The sequence below is a fragment of the Microtus oregoni genome, unplaced genomic scaffold, assembly GCF_018167655.1.
Source record: "Microtus oregoni isolate MIOR12 unplaced genomic scaffold, Mior012 000025F_ref0000491, whole genome shotgun sequence".
Taxonomy (NCBI): domain Eukaryota; kingdom Metazoa; phylum Chordata; class Mammalia; order Rodentia; family Cricetidae; genus Microtus; species Microtus oregoni.
The window spans coordinates 18,773,736-18,799,063 of NW_024543084.1; the positions used below are offsets into that span (position 1 = coordinate 18,773,736).

A 25,328-nucleotide genomic window follows, 5' to 3' on the forward strand; every position below is an offset into this window, starting at 1 on the left:
AAGATTCAAAAACTAACTCTAACCACTTAAGTTCACTACTTACCACTTTTCTACAAAAATTATATATACACAATACACACACACATACTATATGCTACCCATTCATAATTAAATCAGACTTTGAGGAATAATTTAAGCTTCTCAACTCATACAGTTAAAACATCACTTAGGCCGGCTAGGAATGACACAGGCTGATACAGCATCATTCCACAATGGTATGCGGAAGTGACAGGCCAACTATGGCTTGCAAATCAAAGTTAGCCTGTTGTTTGTTTGTATTCATAAAGGTTGGTCTGGAGATTTTGTTTCTGAGATTTTTTTTTACAAAGTCAAATTTGTTTTTGACAATTTCATACATGTATATAATGCAATAATCACTCTTCCCTGCCACTATTACCCTCTCATCCCCATTAACTACCTCTCCCTCCCCCATTAGTTCCTCTGTCAGATTAATGACTTTTGATTTTATGACCCATTTAATTTAACTTAATAAAGATTTTAAAAATTTATTTATGCCTGGTATGTTAGCATATACCTTTATTTCTAGCACTCAGGAGGTAGAGGCAGGTAAGTTCAAGACCAGTTTGGTGTACACAGAACATTCCAGGTCAGCCAATTAGGGAAACATATCTCAAATTTATCAGCAGCAGCAGCAGCATCACCATCATCATCAATGTATTGGCAGTCTGGCACATGCCACAGTGTCCACAGAGGATCAGAGAGCAATTCTGTGCAGTCAGTTTTTTCCTTTCACCTTTATGGAAATTTCAAAGACCAAACTTGGGTTGGCAGATTTGCAAGGCAAGCAACTTTACCTACCTCAGACTTCTAAAACTTTTAAAGATTTATTTTAACTTTGTGTGAGTGTGTGCATGTGAGTGCAGGTGCCCACAGAGGCCAGGAGAGGGCAGTGGGTCTCCTGAAGCTGGAATCACAAGTGGTTGTTAGTCACCTGACACGGGTTCGGGGAATCAAACTCAGGCCTTCTGCAAGAGCAGCACATGCCATTGAGCCCATTGATCCACTCCTAGCCCCTTAATAAGGTTTTATGGAACACAGCTATGTCCATCTAGTCATGCTGTCTGTAACTGTTTTCATGGTGAAATGGCAGGGGGAATAGTAGCCAGTCTTCTATAGCTCATTTGGCCTCTACATAAAGATTGCCAACCTCTAACAAGCAGGTTTATTTCCTCTAAGGAAGAGTATGGAACAACCTAATGAGGGTCAATTTTTGAGCTAAAAATATATCGGAAGTTTCAAGAAGAATACATTTGTACAAGTTTCAACAGCTAATAGGACATAGCAACAGACAATTGCAATCCCAGCACTTTGGGAGATGAAGGTAGGAAGATCAAAAATTCAAGGCCATCCTCAAATAATACAAGTTTGAGAACAATGTGAGCTATATAAGGCTGCTTCTCAAAAAGAAAAAATATTCCAAAATGTATATGAGATAGAAATAACATTTCACACCTTATGAGAATCTCTACTTAAAATCATCCCAATTTAATAATGATGTAACTACTTTTAAATTTCAACATAGCATTTAGAGTTCAAGTAAACAGCTTAACATCCAGCTTAATCTTAGGTTCCCTCTCCCTCTCTCCCTCTTTCTGAGGGACTGGGTCTGCACATGCAACCCTGTTGTTGACATCTGTAATACAGAAGCCTCCTTGTAACTTCTATTGTACTAGAGGACACAAATTACCTTGCACTCGCTAGGCACTTCACCACTAAACTGCAACCTTGGCCCAAATAATTACCCTTTATTAACACTGAGAGAGTGAACATGAAACCACATCCAACTTATTACCTAATTTAGAGGATGCTTTAGTCAATAACGCAGAAGGGAAACTAAAACTGGAGTAGATCTGAGGAACTTAAGACTGGCCTTACCCATATAACTTTTAAGCCCTGCACTCAGGAGACAGAAGCAGGTCAACCTGAGTTTGCAGCCAGCCTGGACTACAAAGTGAGTGCAAGGCCAGCCAGAACCCTGTCACAAAAGCAAACAAAATCCATGATGCTCTGACACCTATTGTCTTGTGACATGTGGCCTCTGACAAGTGATGTCATGTGACCAGTGACTGATCACTAAATTTAGGAATGATATCCTTGTTTTTCCACACAGAAAACAATTTAAGAGAACTGTAAGTCCTAAAACTGAAAACCAGGCGGTGGTGGTGCACGCCTTTAATCCTAGCACTCAGGAGGCAGAGGCAGGCAGATCTCTGTGTAGTCGAGGCCAGCCTGATCTACAACAGCTAGTTCCAGGAAATTCTGTCTCTTAAAAAAAAAATTTTAAAAAAAAGATGTTTCAACTAAAAATTACACACTGATAATTGAATGCAATATGAGTATGCTAGAAGAGAATGAGGACATAGTGTGTTAGAAAAAAATGAGAAAAACTGAATAAACTATGAACTTGGTTATAACAGTCTATCAACACTGTTCACTACTTGTATTAAGTGTTGCAGACTAGTGTAAAATGGTAGGAACAGGGTCTATATATGAGAGCTCTGCATTATCTTTTTTTTTTGGGGGGGGTATTGTTTGTTTCTTGAGACAGAGTTTCTCTGTATAGCCCTGGATATCCTGGAACTCACTCTATAGATCAGGCTGGCCTCGAACTCTCAGAAATCCACCTGCCTATGCCTCCCAAGTGCATATGTCATATGCACATATGGCAGACTTTTTTAATTACATAGTAATATGCTTCTAAATTCAAATATTCAGGTCAATAAAATCATATAAACTTGAAAAACGTATTAACACAGCAATGTATCCCAGTCTCTATCAACTACTGCTCAGAAAAAGGCACCAACAACCTATGATGTTCTAGACCAGACCAACATTCTGTGACATACAGTATTATACTAGGTTTTTCTTTTAGTTTGCTGTGATTAAAAAAATAATTACAGGGCTGAAGAAATGGCTCAGCAGTTAAGAGCATTGGTTGCTCTTCCAGGAGTCCTGAGTTCAAGTCCCAGCAACCACATGATGGCTCACAACCATCTGTAATGAGATCTGGCACCTTCTTCTGGTGTGCAGGTATACGTGCACACAGAACACTGTATATATACACAATAAATAAGTCTTTAAAAGATAAAATAAAATACAGAATTTCATTACACAAATTTCCAGAGATCTTACATTTTGCACTAATTTCATATGTGGAGTGAGGTAAATATTTCCTAGGTAAAACTATTTAAGAAAACTAGGTTTTCGGGGTTGACTGAATCTATGGTCTCCCACATGACAAGCAAGCACTACCACTGGGGAATACACTCCCTGAAAAGCCGCCGGCTTTTTGTTTGTTTGTTTGGTTGGTTGGTTTTTAGCTTTTCTGAGTCAGGGTTTTATTTGTGTAACAGACTTGACTGTCCTGGTACTGGCTCTGTAGCTAGCCTCAAACTCAGAGATCCTCCTGCCTCTCCTCCAAGTACTGGGAAAAACCAACTTTTATGTTAACTTTCACCCAAGAGCAAACCTTACTTAAGCTACCAGAAATATTGGTTGAGTCAGAGCACGGTGGTACAAGTCAGCAATTCCAGCATTCAGGACACTGAAGCAGAATGGTTTGAAACCAGACTGAGAGATAAAAACCCGAATGAAGGGGGCTGGAGAGATGGCTCAGAGATTAAGAGCACTGGCTGCTCTTCCAGAGATCCTGAGCTCAATTCCCAGCAACCACATGGTGGCTCACAACCATCTGTAATGAGGTCTGGCGCCCTCCTCTGGTGTGCGGGCATACATGGAGGCAGAATGTTGTGTACATAATAAATAAATCTTTAAAAAAAAAAAAAACCTATTGAAATAACCAGGGTCTTGGCAAGGGATGCACCTTAGGAGCAGAATGCTTGTCTGGATTGAACATATTAAAAAGTAGTAGCCAGCATTTAAGAGAACTTGTTAATCTTGCAGAGGATCCTGGTTTGAGTCCTAGCACCCACAGGGTAGTATACAACCATATAACTCCAATTCCAGGGAATCCAACCCCCTTTTCTGACCTCCACAGGCACCAAGACAGGCACATGATACTCATACACACATGCAGCAAAACATCCACACATAAAAAACAAAAAAGGACAGCAGTCAATGGCTTACACCTGTAATTCCTGCCAGGACTTGGGAAGCTGAGAGAGAGATGAGCGCTCAAGGCCAGCCTGGGTTAGGCAGTGAGTTAGCCAGCTGGGCTACAGCAGGACAATGTGTCTACCTGGAGAGTGACAGAGACATGAAGGAGAACAGTTTCAACTGACTAGTGATAGCAAGCACACAGGTGGTTAGGAATACATAATGATCACATCTCAAGCTTGCAATACATGAAACACTATGACTTCTTGTTTGTTTTAGTTTTGGCACTGGAAGCTAAACCTGAAGCCGAACACATGCTAAGTATGTTCTCTACCAACACTTCTAATCCAGAAGGTAAGTTTTTTTTCCTTCATTGGTTAACATTTATTTACTTGGAGCTGGGCGGTGGTGGCGCACGCCTTTAATCCCAGCACTCGGGAGGCAGAGGCAGGCGGATCTCTGTGAGTTCCAGACCAGCCTGGTCTACAAGAGCTAGTTCCAGGACAGGCTCCAAAACCACAGAGAAACCCTGTCTCGAAAAAACCAAAAAAAAAAAAAACATTTATTTACTTGGGTGGAGAATGTCACACATGTGGAAATCAGAAGCCAGAGGACAGCCTTGGGAGTCTGTGCTCTCCCTATACCATGTAGGTTTTGGGATGGAGAACTCGAGTCCTCAGTATTGGTGGCAAGCACCTTTACCCTCAGAGACATCTATAAGTTTCCTTATTCTTTTTTTTTTTGTCATTATGTAACCCAGACTGGTCTGGAATTCACTATGTAGACCAGGCTGACCTTGAACTCAAGAGATCCATTGCCTCTGCTTAAATTCTGGAATTAACAGTGAGCACTACCATACCTAATGATGTGGAAGTTTTGTTTTTTTTTTTAAAGATTTATTTATTATGTATATAGTGTTCTGCCTGCAGCCCAGAAGAGGGCACCATATCTCATTACAAATGGTTGTGAGTAACCATGTAGTAGCTGGGAATTGAACTCAGGACCACTGGAAGAGCAGCCAGTGCTCTCAACCTCTGAACCATCTTTCCTGCCTGTTATATATTCTTAATTACAACACAGAGTTATAAACAATTTAATTGCCCAAGGTTAAACTAGTTAACATGTAAAGTTGAGACTAAAATCCAGTTTTATAATTCGTGTTTCCACAGTAATACATATATAATCAAAATCAATCTCTCTCTCTCTCTCTGTTTTTAACCACTAAGCCATTCACTGTCTCCCAACTACGAGTGCTTTAATTTATGGTCAAGGTTATCACTTACAGTTGCCCCACTCGTAGAGGATGGAAGAGAAGAGGCTAAGAGAGAGCAAAGGGATTGAGTGTGACCATCATACATTAAAAGCATGTAAGAAACTGCCAAAGAATGAATTAATTAAATGTAAATTACGGCCACACTCTTGAACAAGTACTTACATGTAAATCAGAGTGCAGACATTGTCAAGTTTTCTTGGGAAGCTTCCCACTATCTGGCAAGGTAAGTTTTAGTTGGACTTCAGGACTATATAAAGAATCTCAACTCCTTCAAATTCTAAGGAGGAAGTGATAGAGAATTAGATCAGCAATTGATAGCACTGACTGCTCTTCCAGAGGACCTGGGTCCAATTCTTGGCATCCATATGCTATTCACAATTGTCTGTGACATCAGTTCCAGGGAACCTGACACTCATGACAAGCGCACATACAGGTAAAAACACCAATGCACATAAAATGCAATAAATAATTTTTTAATTAGAAAAAAATTGCTAGGAATTAACCCAGAATATTACCAAAAAGCCAGGTCATGAATGCTTTTAATCCCAGTACGGGGCTTGTTATTCTCTTGGAAGAACATTCACTAGCTCACAACTGCCTTGTACTCCAACCCCAGGAAGACTGGTGCCCTCTGCCAGCCTCCTCAGGCTTGTACGCCAAGATCACACATGCACACACACATATGCATGCACACAAACACACTTAAAAATTAAATAAGGGGGCAGCTGGAGAGATGGCTCAGAGGTTAAGAGCACTGGCTATTCTTCTAGAGGACCTGGGTTCAATTCCCAGCACCCACATGTCAGCTCACAACCATCTATAACTCAAGTTCCAGTGGAACCAACTGGCTCCCTCAAACACAAATGCATATAAAAATAAAAAATAAAGTAAATAAGGAGCTGAAGAGATGGCTCACTGGTTAAGAGCATTGGCTGCTCATTCAGAGGACCCAGGTTCAGTTCCAAACGGAAGCTCACTGCTGTCTGTAACCCAAGTCCCAGGGAACCTGACACCTTCTTCTGGTCTTCCATGACACATACACACTGTCACACAGACATACCTGCAAGCAAATCACCCATACACATAAAATAAAAATAATTTTTTTTTAAAAAAAAGAGGGCTAACAAGATGTCTCAGAGGTTAAAATCACTGACTACTCTTCCAGAGGACCAGGGTTCAGTTCCCAGCAGCCATATGGCAAGTCACACTGTCTGTAACTCCAGTTTCAAGGCATCTGACACCTTTACACCAGTGCACATAAAGTTAAATAGATTATTTTCAAAAGAAAAAGCAGTAGCCTACAAGCTATAATTTACCACATTTTTCATTTCTTTATTATTGTTTTTAAGGCAATCTTAAATTCACTATGCAGTCAAGGATGACCTGAACTTCTGTCTCTACTTCCCAAGTACTGGGATTCCAGTGTATACTACAGCACCTGGACAATTTATAAAATGGTGGGGTTAAAGTCAACATCATAGATCTTACACAAGCACTCTAACTACTGAGGCACAGCTCCAAGCTGGAATGTTGATATTATAATAATCACAAGTACTCACCACAAACATCAATCAGCACTACTATCACTATAATACCCAGCATCCATCTTTGGAAGCCCCTCCCCCTGGGAGTTGCCTTGGTGCGACTCCACTCCAGGAAAGCCCGCTAATGCTGACCCCTCCCCATGGAGGGTCCGGACTACTCCCACAGACTATTTAGGCTTACTCCTGAAAAAGGAACACGTGGTCTCGAGGTTTGTGTGGACTCTCCCTCCCTCTGTCTCCCCCCCCACATGCTCCTGTGCCACTCGGAGGCACTGCATTGATTAAACATGGGCATCTTTGATTTGGTCTAATCTGGTTTGATTTAAATCATTTGCGTCAGTGGAGGGGCTCTTCTTAACAATCACGACTATGTTTCTACCCAAAAGAAATGTCTTGGCCTAAAAGTCAGTTGTCACCAGGTAGAGAAGGCACATGGCTTTAATCCCAGTTCTCAAGAGGCAGAAGCAGGAGGATCTCTGAGAGTTCAAAGCCAGCGTGGTTTACAAAGCAAGTTCCAGGACAGCTAAGGCTGTTACACAGAGAAAGCTTGTCTCAGGAAAAAAAAAAAAAATCAGTTATAGGAGTGTAGTGATGTGGGATGTCCTTCTGTATGCTGTGAATATGTGTTGCTTTTATTGGTTGATGAATAAAGCTGCTTTGGCCTATGGCAGGGCAGAATATAGCTAGGCAGGAAATCCAAGCAGAGATACAGGGAGAAAGGAGGCAGAGTTGAGGGGAGGTGCCAACAGTCACTGGAGAAGATGGCAGAGCATTACAGGCAAGCCACAGGGCACATGGTGGTATACAGTTTATTAGAAATAGGTTAATTCATATGTAGAGCTCACCAGTAAGAAGCCTGAGCCACCAATCAAACAATTATAATTAATATTAAGCCTCCAAAGATCACTGCATTAAGCAGCTGTGGGGACTGACGGAGGGAGAGAAACTGGTCCAGTGGGACTGAATGGGACAGAGAAAAGACTTCCAGCTATTGAGTGGGTGCTGGCACAGCATGCTCAATACAGAGGGCAGCTTTCTTGAGCCGGTTCTTTCTTTCCACTTTCACATCGGCTCCAGGAACTGAACTCTGGTCAACCGGCTTTCACAGCAGGCACTCTTTTCTACAGTCAGTGCCTTGGCTCTAAAACACCTCTTCAAAAGAACCCAACCAGTGAAATGCCCTCACTTAAAAAGAAAAAATTCTCATTGGATCTGGAGAAATGGCTCAGGAAGTAAAAGTACTTGCTGCTTTTGCAAAGACCTGGGATAAGTTCCCAGCACCTACATGGTGGCTCAAAACTGTAACTCCAGTTCCAGGATCTCAGATGCCCTCCTCTGATCTCCTTGGGTACCAGGCACTTATGCAGGGCATAAACATACACACGGGCAAACAACTCATATATATAAAATAAAAATAAATAGACCTTTAAAAACAAAATTAAAATTCCATAAAAATGAAATTCATACTTCTGCAATATTTTATATAATACCCAAGAAAAAATATCTCGATAAGTTTTTAGTTCTTTCTTTTTCTTTTTTTTCTTTTTCTTTTTTTTTTTAAGATTTATTTATTTATTATGCATACAACATTCTGTCTCCATGTATGCCCGCACACCAGAAGAGAGCGCCAGATCTCATTACAGATGGTTGTGAGCCACCATGTGGTTGCTGGGAATTGAACTCAGGACCTCTGGGAGAGCAGCCAGTGCTCTTAACCTCTGAGCCATCTCTCCAGCCCCAAGTTTTTAGTTCTTACTATCACTGCTAATTATTTTATGTTTTAAAATGATGGAACAAAAAACTCACAGGCTAGAGAGGTGTCTCAGCAGTTGCTGCTCTTACAAAGGATCCAGGCTCAGTTCCCAGTATCCATAAAGCAGCTCACAACTGTCCATAACTTCAGTTTCAGAGGATTCAATACCCTCTTCTGGCCCCCAAGGGCTCCAGGGACACATATGGTGCACACACAGACAAGTAGGCAAGCAAAACACTTGTATACATAAAATGAAAAGTTAATTTAATTTTTTAAAAAAAAACTTTTAAGCCAGGCAATGATGGTGCATGCCTTTAATCCCAGCACTAGAGAGGCAGACAGGTGGATCTCTGAGATCAAGGCCAGCTGATCTACAGATCAAGTTCCAGGACAGCCAGGGCTACAGAGAAACCCAGTCTCAAAAACCAAAATATAAATAAAAAACACTCAGAGAGAGCCTTAAAGTTATTTCTGTTGGAATCTAAGTTGGAGTATTATACCCTTAAACGGCTAGTTAATAGGTACTTTATTTTAGTAGAAAGTCAAAGTTAGATTCCTAGCCGGTGTACACCTTTAATACCAGCACTCAAAAGGCAGGGTAGGCAGATCTCTGTGAGTGAATTCAAGGCTCATATGGTATACATAGCACACTCCAGGCCAGTCAGAGATACATAGCAAGACCTTGTGTGATGGTTTGAGGAAAATGACCACCAACGGGAGTGGCCTTGCCGGAGGAAGTGTGTCACTGTGGGCAATGGGCTTTGGGGTCTCTTTATCAAGCGTCAGTGGATCTTCTGTTGTCTACAGATGCAGCACTCTCAGCTCCAGCACCACATCTGCCTGCACACTGCCATACTCCACGTCATTATCATAATGGACTGAACCTGTGTAACAAGTGCGCCACCTCAATTAAATGATTTCTTTATAAGAGTTGTCATGGTGTCTCTTCACGGCAATAAAAAGGCCTAACTAAAACACCTTGTATCAAAAATTTAAATAAAAAAATAAATGAAATGAAAGGTTAGATCCTTCGGGTTCTAAAGAAGGAAGGAAAGATGAACTAGGTTGTTTTCCTTCTAAGATGGCCTCCAACCTTCATGACACTCCTGCCTCACCCTCTAAACACTAGGATTTGTGAGTAGGCAACATGTCAGCCTCTGAGATGAAATACTTTCTTTTTTTTTTTTTTTTTTAGGTTTTTTTGAGGCAGGATTTCCTTGTAGTTTTGGAACCTGGCCTGGAACTAGCCCTTGTAGACCAGGCTGGCCTTGAACTCACAGAGATCCGCCTGCCTCTGCCTTCCGAGTGCTGGGATTAAAGGCGTGCGCCACCACCGTGCGGCCTGAGTTGAAATACTTTCTTAAAAAAGAAACAAACAACTTGGGAGGCAGAGGCAGGCGGATCTCTGTGAGTTTGAGACCAGCCTGGTCTACAAGAGCTAGTTCCAGGACAGGCTCCAAAACCACAGAGAAACCCTGTCTTGAAAAACCAAAAAAAAAAAAAAAAAAAGAAACAAACAAACAGAAAAAAAAAAAAAAGCCGCCACCACCACCAAAAACCTGTTTGCTTTTCCTTTAGCTTTTCTGGTATAGAAATCTGTTGCTCACCTGTGAATCGTTCACGACTGTAATCCCAGCATGTGAAAGGCTAAAACACAAGTACTACAAGTTCAAGGCTAGCCTGGGCTACACGGTGATACCCTATCCCCAGAGGGAAAAAAAGCAATATTCTTAAAAAAAAAAAAAAGTGGGGGGGGAGGGTACTTAGGGGCTCAAGAGATAGCTCAGAGGTTAAGAGCACAGGCTGCTCCTCCAGAAGTCCTGAATTCAATTCCCAGCAACCACATGGTGGCTCACATATAATGAGATCTGGTGCCCTCTTCTGGCCCGCAGGCATACACGTAAGCAGAACACTGCATACATAATAAATAAATCTTTTTTAAAAAATTTATTTAGTCAGCCGGGCGGTGGTGGCGCACGCCTTTAATCCCAGCACTTGGGAGGCAGAGGCAGGCGGATCTCTGTGAGTTCGAGGCCAGCCTGGTCTACAAGAGCTAGTGCCAGGACACGCTCCAAAGCTACAGAGAAACACTGTCTCGAAAAACTAAAAAAAAAAAAAAACATTCATTTAGTCATTAGCCAGGCAGCACATGCCTTTAATCCCAGCACTCAGAAGGCTGAGGCAGGCGGATCTCTGTGAATTTGAGGGCAGCCTGGTCTACAATGTGAGTTCCAGGAAAGCCAGAGCTGACTACACAGTAAAACTGCTTCAAACCCTCTCCCCTAAAATACATATATTTTCATATATTTATGTGTATGAGTGCTCTTCATTCACACCAGAAGAAGGAATCTGATCCTATTAGAGACGGTTGTGAGCCATCTCTCCAAATCCACAAAATTGATATTTACTTTTGTAAGCATTCTTAAGTTCTTTCTGTCCAAGGTACTACAGCCTTTATACATAAAACATATTTTCTAAGGTGGTTCAGAGTGAGTTAAAATAGGTGAGTATAGTCTAAGTTCTGAATTTTCTTAAATATATTTATGAGTTCCTTGCCTGGGTGTATGTGTACCCCATGGGTGTCTGGTACCCATGAAGGTAAAGAAAGAAGACACCAAGCTAAGCATGGTGGTGCACACCTTTAATCCCAGCACTTAGGAGGCAGAAGCAATTGTATCACTGTGAGTTTCAGGCCAGCCTGGTCTACACAGCAAGTTCCAGGACAGCCAGGACTATTACATAGAGAAACCCTGTCTCAAAAAAAAAAAAGGGGTGGGGGGACCGGAACCCCTGGAACTGGATTACAGACAGCTGTGAACTGCCAAATGGGTGCTGGGACTGGACTTTGAGTAGCCCACAAACTTCTAAAATTTCAAAACCAAAAGCACTTATAATGGGAATGTAGCTTGCCTAACATGTGCAGGGCCCTGGATTTGAGCTAAAGTACCACAAAGGAAACAGAAAAAGAGAAAAAAAGCAAGTATTTAGTACAAATAATTGCTTGGGAGGGTATTATTTGGCTCTTATCCTGAAGTAAAGCAAAAGGGCTTCTAGCCCTTGATCCTTTATTAATATTTTGACTTTTTTGGTCTACTTAATCCTTCAAGAGTCACAAAAATGGGACTAGAGAGATGGCTCAGAAGTTAAGAGCACTTCCTGCTCTTCCAAAGGTCCTAAGTTCAATTCCCAGCAACCACATGGTGGTTCACAACCATCTGTAATGAGATCTGGTGCCCTCTTCTAGCCTGCAGGAACACATGTAGGCAGAACACTATATATAATAAATGAATAAATCTTTTAAAAAATAGAGTCACAAAAATTTGATAAAATATACATTAGTAAACAAAGGAAGAAAGAGGAGAAGAACTGAATATGTTTGATGACATGTTTTCTACTCGTCTGTGCGGATGTACCAGCATCATATGGGAGCAGGACCAAGCAAGCACCGTTCTGGAAAGACAGATAATGAGGAGACATCATGTCTGCTTTATAGTTACAAGAGTCTAAGCACAGCCTTTTCTCAAGAAAATAGCTTACTAAAAAGTATAGAAACACATACATGGGCTTAAGCAGAACTGTGGCCTAGGCTTGACTTGCACACAGGAGACCTTGGGTTTGACCCATTGTGTGCGCATGTGTGCACAGTAGCGCGCACGCATACACACACACACACACACACACACACACATTCAGTTTTGTTGTTGCTGTTTGGATAAGGTTTTCTGTGTCTGTTTTTGAAACAGGGTCTCATGTAGCCCTCAAACTCACTCAGTAGTCAAGGCTGGCTTTGAACTCTTGTTGCTCTTGCCTCCAGTAATGAATGGCTCAGATTACAAGTGTATACCACGAACAGAAAATGGTGGTGCACCCCTTTAATCCCAGCACTCTGGAGGCAGAGACAGGTGGATGGATCTCTGTGATTTTGAGACCCAGTCTATTCCAGGACATCCAAAAATGTTTCACAGAAAAACCCTGTCTCAAAACAAAACAACCAAAAACATCATCCTCAGCTACATATGAAGTTGGAGGCTAGGAAATAAAAGAGGAAGATTAACTCATTTGTCCATGGACTGTTTACTGAGAACCTACTAGGCAACAGCCCTTATTCTAGCACAGCAGTGAAGAGAATGTTCGTGTTGTAATAAAGATGGCATGTAAGCACGGAAGAAAAAGAAAAAATATCTTCCGGGTGGTGGCACACGCCTTTAATCCCAGCACTCAGGAGGCAGAGGCAGGTGGACCTCTGTGAGTTTGAGGCCAGCCTGGTCTACAAAGTGAGTTCCAGGACAGCCAGGACTGTTCCTCAGAGAAATCCTGTCTCAAAAAACCAGGGGAAAAAAAGAAAAATATATATACATAGATAGATATAGATAGATATAGAGAGATAGATAGATGGAGATCATAACAACAGATGGCTATATGTCATAAAGAAAAAAAGGAGCATGGGACAAAGATTTGCCACTTTGTGGCCTGCTTGGGGTACACAGCAAGTTCCAAACCAACCTGGGCAAATTTGTGAGACCCTGCCTCAAAATGAGAAACTACAGAGCTGTGTAGAAAGACAGCTCAGTAGGAGAGCACACGTCCAGAGTGCCTGGGCTCTAAGTCCACTCTTAGGACTACCAGAGTGCCAGAACATGAAGAACTTGAAAAAGTTTTTTTGTTTTGTTTTTTTTTTTTTTTTGATTTTTCGAGACAGGGTTTCTCCGTAGCTTTTGGTTCCTGTCCTGGAACTAGCTCTTGTAGACCAGGCTGGCCTCGAACTCACAGAGATCCGCCTGCCTCTGCCTCCCGAGTGCTGGGATTAAAGGCGTGCGCCACCACTGCCCGGCTTGAAAAAGTTTTTATTTGTCTGTTTGGTTTTTGGTTTTTCAAGACAAGAGTTTCTCTGCATAGCCCTGGCTGTCCTAGAACTCCATCAGTAGATCAGACTGGCCTTGAACTCAGGGAGATCTGACCACCACCATTTTCTGAGTGCTGGAATCAAAGGCATCCACCACCACAACCCATCATCAAAGGGGAATTTTTTTAAAAAATGACTTACTAACTCTCCATAATCTATTTTTTTATGTTTTTTTTTTTTTTTTTTTTTTAGTTTTTTGAGACAGAGTTTCTCTGTAGCTTTGGAGCCTGTCCTGGCACTAGCTCTTGTAGACCAGGCTGGCCTCGAACTCACAGAGATCCGCCTGCCTCTGCCTCCCAAGTGCTGGGATTAAAGGCGAGCACCACCACCGCCCGGCTTTTCATAATCTATTTTTTATTTTTTCTCATATATCAAAAAATAACAACCGACCAGGTGGTGGCACACGCCTTTAACCGCAGCACTCAGGAGGCAGAGGCAGGTGGATTTCTGTGAGTTTGAGGCCATCCTGGTCTACAAGAGCTAGTTCCAGGGCAGGCTACAGAGAAAGAAAGCTACAGAGAAACCCTGACTTGGGGGAGGGAGGGACAACCAAAGACATATTATAGTTAAGGCTGCTATTTTTCACTTAAAGAAAGAAAAATAAGGATCTCTTCCTATGTAAAGTTCACACCATCTTCATGATTTTAAGAAAACCATAAAAGGGGTGCTGGTTGCACAGCTCAGCAGCGGAATGCTTGCTTAGCATGTGCAAAGCCCTAGGTTCCATCCACAGTGATGCAAAAACAATAAATAAAGTCCATTTATTTTAAGAAGAGGAAGACATCTGGGGAGATGGCTCAGTTAGTAGAGTGCTTCCCACACAAGCCTGAGGATCTGAGTTCAGATTCCCAGCACCTATGCAAAAAGCCAGCACAGTGGCCAGCGCCTATAATTGTTACACTGGGGCAGCAAAGACAGGAGGACCCTGGGGCTTGCTGGCAAGCCAGTAAGAAATCTTGTCTCAAAAACTAAGGTGAAACTGCTAGGTGGTGGTAGGGCACGCCTTTAATCCTAGCACTGGAGATGCAGAGGCAGATGGATCTCTTAGTTCGAGGTCAGCCTGGCCTGTAGAGTGAGTTCCAGGCAGCAAGGGCTATACAGAGAAACCCTGTCTCAAAAAACAAAAAAAATAAGGTAGAGACAGGAAGACATTCAACATGAAACTCTGGCTTCCAAAAATACATACATACACATGTAAACACATGAACATGTACATACCCACAACACACAAACACACACACATGAAGAAAGAAAATCAGCAGATACTAAAATTCCCTTTCACAAGTTTAAGGGCCTCAACCACTTGAAAGTGTGCAGATGCCTCAGCACAAAATCAAAAGACCGAAGTATTCACTTCCCTTTCTTCAGCACAGTACTTTGCTGATTCCCCAGTAAACTAGACAAACTTTCTACAGTCTGGTCTAGCTTTCAAAACTACTACTCTGGTGCTTAAAAAAAAAAGTCAGGAGTGGTGGCATATACCTACATCCCCAGCACTGGAAGACAGAGGAAGAGCTACAGCAAGTTTGAGGCCAGCCTGGTATACATAACCTAGTTTTAGATCAACAGGGCAATTACATCCTTTGTTATAAAATTCTTTTGTATGTATATTGTCTCACCCTGTCTGCTTCTCCTCCCTCCCCCACCCCCCACCCCAAGACAAAATCCTCTCCAAAGTTTTCTTACTTTGTTTTTTGTTATTGAGACAGGGTTTGAACTCAATTTGAAGACCAGGCTGGCCTCCACAGAGAGTCTCCTGCCTCTGCCTCCTGAGTGCTGGGATTAAAGGTGTGCGCCACCACCACCTGACCTAAAGTTTATTTTTATTTCAGGAATTCTCCATCACTTTGTGCCATGTATTTACCTCTTTGATAATCTGTTGAACCTTAAGGACTCCTCAGATTGCTTATAAACACAAAATTCATACAAGTACAGTCGGATCTCTGTGAGTTCGAGGCCAGCCTGGTCTACAACAGCTAGTTCCAGGACAGACTTCAAAGCAACACAGAGAAACCCTGTCTTGAAAATAAATAAATAAATTTATACGAGTATAAAGGAAACCTATTATACTGACATTATGAAATGAAAAACGGACGTGTACAACTACAGCATATTACATAGGGTATAACCGAAACTCCCAAACTCAAAGACATTCATCGATAAACAGATATGGTATATTGAGATAGCTCCAGCTGTAAACGTGACAGAAAAATATCTGTAATTTCTATTGGTGGCAAGTTCACAGGGGTTGCTAGTATTATTGTGATTTGTTGCCTGCTTTCAGAACTGAAGGCAACAGTCGGTTTCAATTATTGGTTTGTAAATAAAGGTGTAATTTTAGCCTCATTCTCGCAGAAGAACCAATACACTCCATCTACATTCAATCCACTGAAGAACCGCGTGCTGGAAACTTTAGTGCCAAGGCCAGAGTTTCCGAGGCAAGTCTATTTTGCTCAAACTCAAAAGTTTCATCTTATTAAGCTTGATTTCACTCAATATTAACATTAAAGAACAGAGTCCTCCTTGTACCTACCTCTCATCTCACACATCACCGTATCTCACTTTATGCAGGATAATGCATTGAATCCCGTTCGTTTCTGCGGTCTGCCCAGCCAGCAGCCGTGACAATTCTGCCGGTCCATAAAGGCGACATTGAAGGAAGAGGGGCGGGTGGAAAGAAGGGACACTTGCGGACCACCACCAGCAAGTGCAGACGCCAAGCCCGGCGCGCGTTTGCGAGTGCGCGGCGAGCCCAGCACCGAGCGTCCGGAGCGTCACGGGCGGCGCTCCGAAGCCATTCGGTCCGCTCCTGGCCTCCGCGGCTCGGCTGCCCACCTGCCCCGGACGCCCACGGAGGCGACCCGTGCTACTGCGCCCCTTCCCGCCGCGTCGCGCTCCCGCCCCATCCCCCACGGCCCTGTGTCCCCGCCGCCTCAGGCCGGCCCGGGGCCCGCACGCCGCCACCTCTCCCGCGGGGGGCCGCGCGGCTTCCTACCCGAGCGCCGCCCGCAGGGCACGGGGCAGGCCCGGGGCCCGGGGATCCGGGAGGGGCGGCCGTCAGGCGCGGGCTGCGGTGCTAGGCCGGACGGCGGGGCTGCCGAGCCTGGAGCGGCGCACGCGGCGCGGGCCGTCCGAGGACGCGCACTCACCGAGGAGGTCATGCGGAGGACGGCGCACAGGTCCCCGCCGGACGGCCGCTCGGCCTCCGAGCCGTCGCCGTCGCCCTCGCTGCGAACTGCCACCGCCGCCCAGCCGCCGCCACAGATCGCCAGTCGGTTTCCCTGCCTCCTGCGGCGGCGCTGCCCCCTCGCCAGTGCGCGTGCGCGGCGCCGCGGGGCCCCCTGGGATCGGTGGTCCGGCCGGCGGCCGCCCTTCCGCTCCCGGTAGAGCCGCCTCGCCCGGACCTGTCTGCTGAACCCCGCTCTCACCTCTCAGTGTACCTGGTGCTGGAGATGACATGTGCAAAAAAAAAAAAAAGACACTCCTCGCTTGCCCAGGACATCATTCGATAATTCTCTTCCCTCCCCCCGCCCCCCCCCACACACACTCAGGCACGCACGCACTCTCAAAAGCTATGTCAGTTGGGCGGTATCTTGATTTTTAGTATTGAATCTAATTTCCCCCTTCTCATTTGGTCGAATTTTATTGTAAACCATACAGTAACATTACATAGGTTTAAATTTTGTGTGGTTTTTAAACAAAAATGACACATAACACGTCAGTTAGCAGAAACGAACAGTCATAGAAACCTTAGCATTAGAACATACATTAAAGGTCATCGGTGCAGCTCACGCCCGTGCAAGGATACCCTGCAAGTTCAGCCAGACGGCCTCCCTGTGTCACTTCTGTTTCGGAGGTTCCGATATTAGGCAGATCACAACCTCTAAGAAGTGCGCCACTGTTGGACAGCTCTAAAGGTTAAAAAGTTCTGCCTCTGCTGAGCTGAAACCGGCTTCCCTTTTCTTTCCTCCCTTTGCTAGTAGTTAGGCTGCCTGTAGCAAGGTTTGGTTCTCACTTAACAGCCCTTCAAAACATTGAAGACGAGGAATATATCCAACAACACCAGGAGACCACAAAAAAAAAAAATTAAAAAAGAATGAAAACTCATCTTCCCAACTATTTCAAATGTAAATCAGATCCCAGCCTGCTTTCCACTACTTTTCTGTGCACCTCCTTAAAACTCATCAGAATTTAAATGGCATGGTAGCTCACACCTGTAGGAGCTGAGGCAAGAGTTCAGACCAGGCCGAGCTACAGCAAGTCCAGGCCAGGCGGAGCTACCCTGTGAGATACAAAAGAAATCCTGTGACTCACAAAAGAAATTTTTTGACTGAATTTACTTCCTATTTGCTACTTCATTACAACAGCATCGTGAGTAGCGGGTCAGATGTTATTGCTACTATGTTGCCATTCAACAGAGTCCAGAAGTGGTTCAATTAAAGATGGTCAGCCTGTTACATTGTACAAAGCACCAAGAAGATGAAAGAGCAAGTGGATACAATTTACAATCTAAAGTGGAGAGGAACTCCCATAGATTAGGAAATGTAAGAATAAACCAAATTACAAAGTGCTGTAAGAGTCCAGAGAAAGAGAGCTATTAAATTAAGAAACCAGGACCCAGACTGGAATTGGTGGCTCACGACTTTAATCCCAGCATTCTGTGAGTTCCAGGACAGCCAGGGTTATATAGAGAAGAAAAAAAGGAGTAGGAGGAAGAAGAGAATGGAGGAAGGGAAGAAGAAAGAAAGAAAGAAAGAAAGAAAGAAAGAAAGAAAGAGAGAGGAGAGGAGAGGAGAGGAGAGGAGAGGAGAGGAGAGGAGAGGAGAGGAGAGAGAAACTTGACTATGGCTGGATTTTAAGATAGAAGATGGAATTTGTAGATTGCATAAAGCCGAACCCAGCTTGTGGGTTCTCTGTGTTCAAAGGCTACGGAGCACGGAGGTAAAGGAAAGGCTCCAGGAAAAGGCATTTGCCACCAAACCTGACCACAAGAGTTTGGTCCCAAGCACCCTAGAAGGCTGGAGAAGAAACAACGCAGTGTCCTCTGACCTTCACTGTGGCAAGTCCCCCATACAAATGAATAAACAAATAAATAGAACGTGTGAATATGTAGATAGATTGTAAATGAATATGTAAACATGCAAATAACAGGAAGACAAAAGTGCTAAAGGATCTGAAGAGTCCTGAAGAAAGCAGATTGTGCTTGGTTAGTGAAAAGAGAACAGGAATGTTCAGTTCATTGGTAGAGACCTGTTCTGTCAGCTACAAATGGAGCTAAACGAGATGGGCAGCTTTTAATCTTTCCACTGAGCATTCCCAAGGAATATAACATTCTTACCAGAACCCTGGGTCACTACAACAATGATTCTTACAGGCTGTGAGTGTTTATGTGTGGGAAAGAAAAATATGATCAAAATTAATAAATTTGGAGGGAAATGGTCAGAATTTAGTAACTAGAGCTAGTACTGCTCTGCCGGGCAGATCACCTGTTCTCTTTCTAGAATTTGTCATGTGATAATTTTTCTTCTTACTGTTCTTTGGGTATGGTTCACACCTGTAATCCCAGTATTTGAGACATGGAGACAGGAGAATGGAGAGATCAAAGCCAGCATGGGATATTTGAAACTCTGTTTGAAGAACAAATAGAAAATGAACAATGAATTCTATCCAAAGACATTTTTCTTCCTGATACACAATTCAGCCAACCATGATATCCAGAGATGTAAAATTATTTGTCCACGGTCTCAAATTCTCACTGAATCTTTCTGGGCATGGTGGCATATACATGTAATGTCAGTGCTCAGGAGGCTGAGGCAGGAGAATCCCAAGTGTGACTCCAGCCTAGGCTACAGGGCAAGACCTTGTCTCAATTGACCACAGCGGTGACAATTCATACTGGCTCTTCATCAGAGTTCAGATATTCAGACTCCCGATTCCATGCTGCCCATTAAAGCACTGTGCCTCAGAATCACATAGCAGCAACAAACTCAGAAATTAAACTGAGCAATCATTGCATTCTGTCCTTGTGTGCCTAGCCAGTCTTAGAGAAGTAAGACAAAACAAAACCAGCAAACAAAAACTGGGTGATCAGGGGCTGGAGAGATGGCTCAGAGGTTAAGAGCATTGCCTGCTCTTCCAAAGGTCCTGAGTTCAATTCCCAGCAACCACAACCATCTATAGTGGGGTCTAGTGCCTGCAAGCATACACACAGACAGAATATTATATACATAATAAATAAATATTTAGAAAAAAACCAAAAAACTGGGTGATCTGTCAACTTCATTATTAATTAGATGTGTTGAATTAAAAAAAAAAAAACTAAGTGAGACTTTAGTCCCAGCACTCGGGAGGCAGAAACAGGCAGATCTCTGTGAGTTTAAGGCCAACCTAGTCTACAAAGCAAGTTCCAGGACAACCAAGGATAAACAACAACAACAAACAAAACCTGTCTTGAAAAACAAAACAAAAAATGTAAAGACATAGAATTTGTTTTAAAGGTCTTTTGGGGCTGGGCATGTCATCTCATGTCTTTAATTCCAGCATTCTGGAGGCAAAAGCAAGAAGTAAACTCAATGCTAGCCTGATCTACATAATTAACTCTAGTGCAGATAGGGATACACAGTGAGATTTTGTTCTCAAAAAAAGAAAAAGAAAGAGGAGGAGGAAGAAGAGGAGAAGGAAAGAAGGAGAAGCAGGACCTGGTAGTTCACTTCTTTAATCCCAGCACTTGGGGTGACAGAGGCAGGCGGATCTCTGTGAGTTTGAGGCCTGGTCTACAGAACAAGTTCCAGAATAGCCAGAGTTGCATAATAGATTTTTGTCTCAAAAAGCCACAAAAAGTTGTTTTTATTCATTATTTGTTTGTTGTGTACATGTATGTGGGTGCACATAGGGAGGTCAGAGGACAATGTGTAGGAATTTGTTTTCCCCTCTACAAGGTAAGGCTTGGGATTAGAACTCGGGTCATCAGACTTGTCAGCAAACACCTTAGCTTTCTGAGTTCTCTCCCTGACACCACCCCATAGTTGTCTTTTTATTGTTGATTTACTTATTTGTTTGCAGTTCTGGCGATGGTACCCAGGGAACATTGTACTAGTGCTCTATCTACTGTGAAAGCCACACACACGCCCAGCCCGACTCGATTAAAATCAATAATTGGTCCGTAAAGTCCCCATATCATTAACCATTGTTAACCTGAAACTTGATTTACTAGCTAGAAATAAATATGCATTTGGCTTTTTACAAAAATTTATTTTATTATTTTTTAAATTATGTGTGTGCATGTGCATCTGTGCACCTGAGTACAGGTGATCAGGAGGCCAGAGGTATTGATTGGATCTGCTGGAACTGAAGTAAAGAGCCAACTGACGTGGATGCTGGAAACCAAAGTTGGGTGCTACGGAAGAACAATATTCCCTCTTCACTACTGAGCCATCTCTCCAATCTCATGGGTTCAGCTTTTTTTCTCTTTCTTGCTTTATTTATGCAATTGATGGAGGTGGTGGGAGAATGACTTTGTGTGAGTGTATATGTGTGTCTGTGTTGAGTGTATATGTGTGTCTGAGTGTGTATGTCTATTTGTTTATGCATGTATGTTCTTCTGTGCATATGAGTGTGTCTGTATGTATATATGAATGTCTCTGTATATATGTTTATGCATATGTGTGTGCTCTGTGTGTGTCTGTGTGTATGAGTGCCTGTGTCTCTGTATGTGTGTGTGTCTGCGTGAGTGTGCCTGTGAGTGCTAGTGTGTCTGTGTGTCAGTGTCTCTGTATTTGTTTATACGTGTGTGTGTGTGTTTGCAGGTCAGGAGACAACTCTCATGAGTGAATCCTTTCCTTCTACCGTATGGGTTCTGGAGACCAAAATCAGGCCATGATGCTTGGAGACAAGAACCTTGACCTTCTGAGCCATCTCACTGGGCCTATAGACTTGTTTTTATTGATATGTGATTAGAATTTGTATAACAAAGATCACCTAGTTCCTACTACAAACCATCCCAGAAAGAAACATGAGGCCCTGTCTAGAAAAAAAGAAAAAGGAAGTGAAAGATGCAAAAGAAAGAAAAGAAAGAATGAAAGGGAAAAAAAAAGAGAGTTTCCTGAGACATTATTTTACCTATTTTTAGCCATAAAACAGAGAAGGCAACAACTCTATTTCATCCAATAGTTATTAAGACAAAACCAGCTGGGCAGTGGTGGTGCACGCCTTTAATCCCAGCACTGACAGGCAGAGGCTGGCAGGTTTCTGTTAGTTCAAGGGCAGCCTGGCCTACACAGAGAAACCCTTTCTCAAAAAACCAGGGGGACAAAAAGATAAAGCAAAACAGAAAAAAATTCCCTTAATTTCTTCCTAATGCTACACAGAGAAAGCCATTTTTGTCAATTTGTGTGTGTGTTTAGGAAATATAAGATCACTTTTTACATCCTACATATGTTCTACAATTTTCTTTTTATTGGACACTGTATCTCAGTCCTCTTTCCTTATCAGTACATAAAGAATGACCTCATTTGCAGGATATCATGGCTCATTCCTTTAATTCCAGCACTGGGGAGCAGAGGTAGGCAGACATCTGTGAGTTTGAGGCCAGCCTGGGCTACATAGTGAGACTTGAAGTAAGATGACTAGAGATATAAAGCAGTGGTATGGGCTGGAGAGATGGCTCAGTGGTTAAGAGCACTGCCTGCTCTTCCAAAGGTCCTGAGTTCAATTCCCAGCAACCACATGGTGGCTCACAACCATCTGTAATGAGGTCTGGTGCCCTCTTCTGGCCATCAGGCATACAAGCAGACAGAATACTGTATAAATAATAAATAAATAAATATTTAAAAAAAAATAAAGCAGGGGAAAGCAGCAGCACCAGATCCAAGATGGCGGCCAGCAGGAGGCTGATGAAGGAGCTTGAAGAGATCCGCAAATGTGGAATGAAAAACTTCCGTAACATCCAGGTTGATGAAGCTAATTTATTGACTTGGCAAGGGCTTATTGTTCCTGACAACCCTCCATATGACAAGGGGGCCTTCAGAATTGAAATCAACTTTCCAGCAGAGTACCCATTCAAACCACCCAAGATCACATTTAAAACCAAGATCTACCACCCTAACATTGATGAGAAGGGGCAGGTCTGTCTGCCGGTAATTAGTGCTGAAAACTGGAAGCCAGCCACCAAAACCGACCAAGTAATCCAGTCCCTCATAGCACTGGTGAACGACCCCCAGCCTGAGCACCCACTCCGGGCTGACCTAGCTGAAGAATACTCTAAGGACCGTAAAAAATTCTGTAAGAATGCTGAAGAGTTTACAAAGAAATATGGGGAAAAGCGACCTGTGGACTAAAATCTGCCATGAGTGATTCCAGCAAGTTTGAGCAGAGCCCCCGAGCAGTGCATTCAGATACCCCGCAAAGCAGGACTCTGTGGAAAATTGACACGTGCCACCACCTGGCGTCCGCTTGTGGCAGTTACTAACTTTCTACAGTTTTCTTAATCAAAAGTGGTCTAGGTAACCTGTAAAGAAGGATTAAAAAATTCAGATGTTCTAAAAAAAAAAAAAAAAAAATAAAGCAGTGGTATACTGGAGGCCATAAATTCAGTCCCCAGTGCTGTGACAGCAAATAATGGCAATGCTAACTGGTCAGTCACTAAAAAGATCAGTGTGGAAATTCCTCAGAATTCTACAAACAGAACCTCCATATGATCCAGACGGGAGACTTCTGACCATGTACCTGAAGGAATCCAAGTGTCCTGCAGAGACTCCCACACAACTGTATTTATTGTAGCACTATTTAAAGCAGCCAAGCTATGGACACAGCCTATATGCCCACCAACAAATGGGTGAATGAAGAAAATGTAGGCCAGGCATGTTTGTAAGCATTGCAACTTGGACAGAAAGGGATTCTGGCAGTCAGTAGCCAAGGAATACCACAGACTCCCTGTAAACACAGCTGCCTGCAGCCCTGCTCCAGAGAAAGCTTTCCCCAATGTAACAGCTTTGCCCCTTCAGGGGAGGCTTTCCGGATGGAAAGAGTTACAGTTTTCCTCTACTCTTGTCCATTCCTGCTCCAGTGAAAAGATGTTACTTCTCTGCTCCACTCTACTCAAGTGAAAGGACTCACCCAAACCTCATTTGAGTGATTTATTGAGCCAAGAGGTGGTGGTGCACACCTTTAATCCTAGCACTTGGGAGGCAGAGGCAAGTGGATCTCTGTGAGTTCGAGGCCAGTGTGGTCTACAGAGCAAGTTCTAGGACTGGCTCAGCAACTACAGGGAAACTCTGTCTAGAAAAACGAGAGAGAGAGAGAGAGAGAGAGAGAGAGAGAGAGAGAGAGAGAGAGAGAGAGAGAAAGCAAGAAGCAAAGCATCCAGGAGGGTGCTCCCTCTGCCATGGTGGAAAAAGTATGTCCCAACTGAACAGGCACAGGGCTTATATAGGGCTTTGTTGATTGGGTTTTTGTCCTGCCTTGTTTCTGTCCTCCCACCAGGTCCCACAGCTCTTTAGCCCAAAGAAAAATCACACAGAGGTCTACATAAGTTATAAACTGATTGGCCCATTAGCTCAGGCTTCATATTAGCTCTTATAATTTATAATAATCCATTATTTTTTATTTTTTTTATTTTATTTATTTATTATGTATACAATATTCTGTTTGCGTGTATGTCTCCAGGCCAGAAGAGGGCACCAGACCTCATTACAGATGGTTGTGAGCCACCATGTGGTTGCCGGGAATTGAACTCAGGACCTTTGGAAGAGCAGGCAATGCTCTTAACCACTGAGCCATCTCTCCAGCCCAATAATCCATTATTTTTATCTATGTTAGCCACATGGCTCAGTACCTTTTTTAGCGGAGCAATCACATCTTTCTTCTTTTGTGGTTGAGACAGGACTGGGGAAGAATGGGCTTCCTCCTTCCCAGAATTTTCCTGTTCTCATTGACCTGCCTATACTTCCTGCCTGGCTACTGGCCAATCAACTTTTATTTAAAACATAATTGACAAAATATAGACAATTGTCCCGCACCAGGGTTTCTTAGAGACAGAGTTTTCCAAGCTAAAGATTTTCAGGGTGGGAACTGGTAGGATTTCAATCCCTGGGCTTGATTGGATTTTAGGATTGGCTGGTTTCTTTCTTTTTTTTTTTTTTTTGTTGTTGTTGTTGGTGGTGGTGGTGGTGGTTTTTTTGTTGTTGTTGTTGTTGGTTTTTTTTGTTTTGTTTTTTTTTGGTTTTTTTGAGTTAGGGTTTCTCTGTAGCCCTGGAACTCACTCTGTAGACAAGGCTGGCCTTGAACTCATAGAGATCCTTCTGCTTCTGCTTCATGAGTGCTAGGATTAAAAGCATGCATCACCACCACCCAGCTGGTATTGGCTGGTTTCATGCTCAGGAATTAGTTTTTGTGCTCAAGGATTGGTTGGTTTTCATGCTGAGCTGGTCAGAGACAGAGTGTGTTTCTTTGGCTCTGGTTTCAGGGTCAGGGTGGGTTTCTTTGGCTCTGGTTTCAGGGCCAAAGTGTGTTTCTTTCACTTCCTCTGGTTTCAGTGCCAGGGTGTGTTTCTTTGACTGGTCCTTTTACCCTACACTGGTGACACACACCTCTAATCTTAGCACTTGGAAAGCAGAGGCAGATAGAACTCTGTGAGTTTGGGACTAGCCTGGTCTACATACTGAGTTGTAAGACAGCCAGAGCTACATGTTGAGACCCTGTATCAAAAAAGAAAGGAAGGGAAGGAGAGGAAGGAAGGAAGGAAGGAAGGGAGGAAGGGAGGAAGGGAGGAAGGGAGGAAGG

The 25,328-nt window shown here is 43.2% G+C and overlaps 2 protein-coding genes across 8 annotated transcripts in view; one reads left to right on the forward strand and one right to left on the reverse strand.

The window, feature by feature from the left end:
* Positions 1–16,843, reverse strand: part of Gapvd1 (GTPase activating protein and VPS9 domains 1) — a 78,484-nt gene extending 61,641 nt beyond the window's left edge. For all 7 annotated transcript variants that reach the window (XM_041674368.1, XM_041674366.1, XM_041674367.1 and 4 more), the window contains exon 1: positions 16,700–16,843. The gene's annotated coding sequence lies outside the window, so the exon portion shown is untranslated. The remainder of the gene's footprint in view (positions 1–16,699) is intronic.
* A 5,561-nt stretch (positions 16,844–22,404) lies between these two features.
* Positions 22,405–23,106, forward strand: LOC121462984 (ubiquitin-conjugating enzyme E2 L3). Its single transcript, XM_041674975.1, has one exon. The coding sequence runs from the start codon at positions 22,421–22,423 to the stop codon at positions 22,883–22,885; it is 465 nt and encodes a 154-aa protein (XP_041530909.1). The 5' UTR covers positions 22,405–22,420; the 3' UTR covers positions 22,886–23,106.
* The last annotated feature ends 2,222 nt before the right edge of the window (positions 23,107–25,328 follow it).